General features: G+C 31.3%; 1 protein-coding gene across 1 annotated transcript; it reads right to left on the minus strand.

Annotated features, from left to right (window-relative positions):
- Window positions 1–1,321: 1,321 nt before the first annotated feature.
- LOC126682423 (transcription factor RADIALIS-like) lies at window positions 1,322–3,255 on the minus strand. The gene is made up of 2 exons (XM_050378108.2): window positions 2,912–3,255; window positions 1,322–1,639 (listed from the first exon to the last, which is right to left on the minus strand). The coding sequence occupies exons 1-2, from the start codon at window positions 3,169–3,171 to the stop codon at window positions 1,615–1,617; spliced, it is 285 nt and encodes a 94-aa protein (XP_050234065.1). The 5' UTR covers window positions 3,172–3,255; the 3' UTR covers window positions 1,322–1,614.
- Window positions 3,256–4,942: the final 1,687 nt, after the last annotated feature.

Below are 4,942 nucleotides of genomic sequence, written 5' to 3' on the forward strand. Positions count from 1 at the left end.
CAGAACATGCAAAATTAATGCATGATTCCTAAAGCGAGAAGAGGATGAGTTAATAGAATCTCTTAATGAAGTCTATACTCCATATGGAGTGGAGTACCTAGCTATAGGAGTACTCTTGATAGCTTCACCTTTGTGAATGTGGAAGTGGGGCCGCTTCCTATGAAATTTGAGGCAAAATTTCTAGAGCGTTCACTAAACTGGGATAGACGTGCAGGGCCATAAATGCACGGGCTTTAGAAAAACACTTATGAAAAGAACGTGCGTGGTTTGATGTCCGAGATAGAGTTCAAGACTACGAGTCACTCTTGTTGAATCAGAATCTTACTCACTACGCAAAGGTTCAAATCGAAAGATACCTTTGTTTATGCACAATCTTAACAGAAATTGCTCGAGAAACTATTTTTAAAATTCAAAGTGGGGGATTGTTGGAAAATTATTGAATTTAAAAATTAAAAAAGGAAAAAGTGCCTTGTAACTTGAAATGAGAAGATAGAGAGTTTTGTGGTTTTCCCACATTGCTTAGGAAAACTCAATACATTGGGTTTATAAACTTGGTCTTTCTCATATGGGTTTGGGCCCCAAGGGGTACCCAGTTTTGTGAACGGGCTAGGAGTTACATCCTACCCGATTTACCACACACACGCGCGCGCCGTCCGTCCGGTCGGTCGGCCGGCCTGGTCTGGTCTGGGTTGGGTGGTTCGGTTCGGCTAGCACTTTATTTTTTGCATACAAAAGTATTAATGATTTTTTATTCAATTATTTTGTAACTGTAATGACTCTTCCACTCCATCTGACTGTTGCTGTTTTTCTTCATTAAATCAGAAATCATTTTCTGTATTTATTGTTCACTCAGCAGCTATGTTTTCTTAGCCTATAAATACTGGCTTCATTTTTCATTTTAAACACACAGAAACACAGAGCAATACAGACAAAGTGTTTTAGAGCTGATTTCACAGTGCAGTGTGATCAGTATTTCCGGCTGTTTTATCCTAGGGACGCCGCGGTTCATAGTCAGCTTTGCACCTCCGAGCTGTGCCGCGAAACGTCTAAAAGAGAGCGACCTAATCCGCGACTCAGCCTCATCATATTCAGTTTTACAGCAATTGTATCAACATACCTAATGAACTTCTTTAAAATCTCGAGATAGAGTCAAATTTATAGTAAAATTAATCATATATATATTGAATTTTCGAATTTCGGTATTGTTTTTTAAAAAAGAAAACCACTGGGTAGATTCAATATAATTCAAAATCATGCATTGCTTTTATTTGTTAAAATTCTTCTAATTTCCCACTGCTAGCCAGTGACTGTGTGGCCAAGGTTACTCTATTGGAATGAAATTATATATTTATTGGGCAACTAATTTTACATAAAATATATTGAGAACAATGAAATTACATGAGAAAGCAAAGAATCACAAAGATTATAAAACCTCCCATGTTTACATACTTTGATTATGCTTAAATAGAAAAAAGAAATTAGAGAATGAATAGAAGGAAAAGAAGGATAATGTTTATTAATACAATTATCCATTGTTTTTCTTTTTCTAATAAGTAGAAATACGAGAAGATCGTAATAGTTCTTCTCAATTTGATGTTTGAAATTTCTTGCAGCTCAGTTCAGCTTCAGGTTCCTCATCCTGCGTTAAGAAAAAAAATTTGAGATAACCGTAAATATAGATTATGATATTCTATTATCAAACAATTGAATAATTCAAATTTTCCTTTACTTGTTATACAATTATTGTTCGACAAATCAAAATTTTATTAAAATTTGAGTTTTTATTTTGTTTTTGAGAAAATAGAACAAAACTATGAAAATGTTATTATTATTATTGATTTTATCAGTAGTTGTAATTTTGTATAGGTGCTTTAAGTTATAAACACACAAAATTGATTGTCCAAATCAATATTTATACAAGCCACGTGAAAAGTGCTCGTAGGGTCATAAAAAAGATTTTGCAACTTATTTTGTTTGAAGTTATGTTATAGTATTTAATAATAAGAAGTCAAAAATAATAAGACATGCCATTAGGTGATGAATATTCATAATTTTTTTACAAGATGAGTAAATTGTACCAAAAATTTATAAGAATGGGCGAACTCGGTAAAATATAAAATTTAAAGTGGACATAATGTAAATTTTAAAATATAATACCTATATTTTTCAATATTATATAAATATTTTTAAAAGATTCGGAATTATAAGACGGACAATTACCCATCCAATTTTGTAGGTCCGCCCCTGAATATAGTAGTATAAAAATTATAGACAGAAATCATGAAATATGTTTACATAAAATAGCCGTTTTAATTGCGGCTTATCAATGCATGTATTTTTAAAACCATTTTAAAATTAAATTTTTCATGAAGATATATAATTTCTTGTTGATTCAGACTCTATTTTTATTTTTCTGAGAATCCATCACCACGCATTTCGATCAGAAATTAAAAAGGAAAATAAAGTTTCCTTGTATGTATATATGGAAAGCAGTTCAGAATTGAACTTCTTTTCCTTTTCAAGTATATATTTCTGGTAAGGGAGAAAAGGAAAGTTTACAAAAAGAATCTGAATCAGTATATATTAATATAAACATTATATATTAATATTATATATTATAGACACCATGATATTCCTTATTAGGTTTTTGTTGTATTAGGAATATTATTCCTATGACTTTAACTGAAAATTCAAAGACTACGCCATTGGACTGAACATTTTAGGCGACTAAATATGCGCTGAAAATGCAGCAAAAACACAGCATACAAGACATTAAAATACGGACATGGTGAAACAGTATTATTTTAAAAAAAATTAAGTTAAAAATTAAATTAAATTTCCGAAACGTGAAGTTTTCGTCACGATTTTTAATGTTAGACCGAAACTTTAAAAAAAACAATGTATAGAATACCTGTTTTCTTGATCATTGATTCTGGTACCGGTAGTTCTATAATTAGGAAAAGGAACTTGACCGGATTCAATATACTTAATATCTTCAACAAGAAGATCATAGTGTCGTTTCACTTCTTCGGAAGTTTTACCAGCAACGGCTTTCGCAACATTCGCCCAACGATCAGGTGTATCTTTGTCATACACAGCCAACGCCCTTTCGAACGCTTTGTTTTGCTGCGCGGTCCATGACCCGTGAGACGACATTGAGCTCGATGCCATGTCTTCAAAAATTAAGCTATTTCTTAAGTAGTGAAAGAAATAAAGATTTGAAGTTGATATGAAAAAAAGGGTGGCAAATGGTTGCTACTTATAATGGGGGGAGGGTTTGAGTTGCGAGGGGTGAGGTGGGGTAGGATTCTATAGAATTTCGAATTTTCATGATTTGTTTCCTTAGGAACCACAAATAGGAAATTTATGCAACACAACAAGAAAAATTAAGAGCAAGTTCAATGTAATAGTATTAGTAAATAGGAAATTTAAGCAACACAACAAGAAAAATTTAGAGCAACTTCAATGTAATAGTATTAGGAAGGCTTAATCACCAAATAACCCCTCACCTTTTAGTCCCTTTTCAAATACACCCTGACGTTGCAATTTTGTCAGTTGCACTCTAATTCGCACCTTTGGTTTTCAATTCCACCCTCAAGTACTAAATTGATCTCTTTTTCATTTGAAAAAAGTTAAAATAAGTCATCCATTTTTAACTTTTTATGTGGAAAAGAGTTCAAATGAGTACTTTATAAGGGTTTTTATGAATTTTTTCCGAGTGAAAAAAGTCCAATTTGATTTTGAGGGTGGAATTGAAACCCAAATGTGCGAATTAGGGTGCAACTGACAAAATTGTAACGTCAGGGTGCAACTGAAAAAGGGCTAAAAGGTGAGGTTTTTTTTGTGATTAAGCCTATTAGTAAATAGGAAATTTAAGCAACACAACAATAAAAATATAGAGCAACTTAAATGTAATAGTATTAGTAAATAGGAAATAGGAAATTTATGCAACACAAAAAAAAAATTAAGAGCAACTTCAATGTAATAGTATTAGTAAATAGGAAATTTAAGCAACACAACAAGAAAAATTTAGAGCAACTTCAATGTAATAGTATTAGGAAGGCTTAATCACCAAATAACCCCTCACCTTTTAGCCCATTTTCAAATACACCCTGACGTTGCAATTTTGTTAGTTGCACTCTAATTCGCACATTTGGTTTTCAATTCCACCCTCAAGTACTAAATTGATCTCTTTTTCATTTGAAAAAAGTTAAAATAAGTCATCCATTTTTAACTTTTTATGTGGAAAAGAGTTCAAATGAGTACTTTATAAGGGTTTTTATGAATTTTTTCCGAGTGAAAAAAGTCCAATTTGATTTTGAGGGTGGAATTGAAACCCAAATGTGCGAATTAGGGTGCAACTGACAAAATTGTAACGTCAGGGTGCAACTGAAAAAGGGCTAAAAGGTGAGGTTTTTTTTTGTGATTAAACCTATTAGTAAATAGGAAATTTAAGCAACACAACAATAAAAATATAGAGCAACTTCAATGTAATAGTATTAGTAAATAGGAAATAGGAAATTTATGCAACACAAAAAAAAAATTAAGAGCAACTTCAATGTAATAGTATTAGTAAATAGGAAATTTAAGCAACACAATAAGAAAAATTTAGAGCAACTTCAATGTAATAGTATTAGTAAATTTTTCTCATACATGTAAATAATCATCATGGTATTAAGTTAACCAAATTAAATTTATAATGTATAGCCGTTTAATATTTGGGATCAGAGCAAATTAAATTTGAAAATTGAATTAAATCAGATGGTTGATTTAGTTAATTATTTAACTTGGTTCGGGTTTTGTAGATCGATTTGCACTAAAATTGAGCTGATTTTTTATATGTAAGACAATTTATTTATCTACCCACAACTATACCTTCTTTGACAAATATACTATCTATTATTTTTTTTCAAATGTTGTCAAATATATTTATTCTTAATTT

This window comes from Mercurialis annua, linkage group LG5 (genome assembly GCF_937616625.2).
Source record: "Mercurialis annua linkage group LG5, ddMerAnnu1.2, whole genome shotgun sequence".
In the NCBI taxonomy this organism is placed as follows: domain Eukaryota; kingdom Viridiplantae; phylum Streptophyta; class Magnoliopsida; order Malpighiales; family Euphorbiaceae; genus Mercurialis; species Mercurialis annua.

Bases quoted from the DNA above. Each gene is read 5' to 3' on its own strand.
- LOC126682423 (XM_050378108.2), bottom strand. From the start codon at position 3,171: ATGGCATCGAGCTCAATGTCGTCTCACGGGTCATGGACCGCGCAGCAA. The intron at 1,640-2,911 runs GTATTCTATACA...TTCTTAACGCAG, and splicing joins ATCAATGATCAAGAAAACAG to GATGAGGAACCTGAAGCTGA.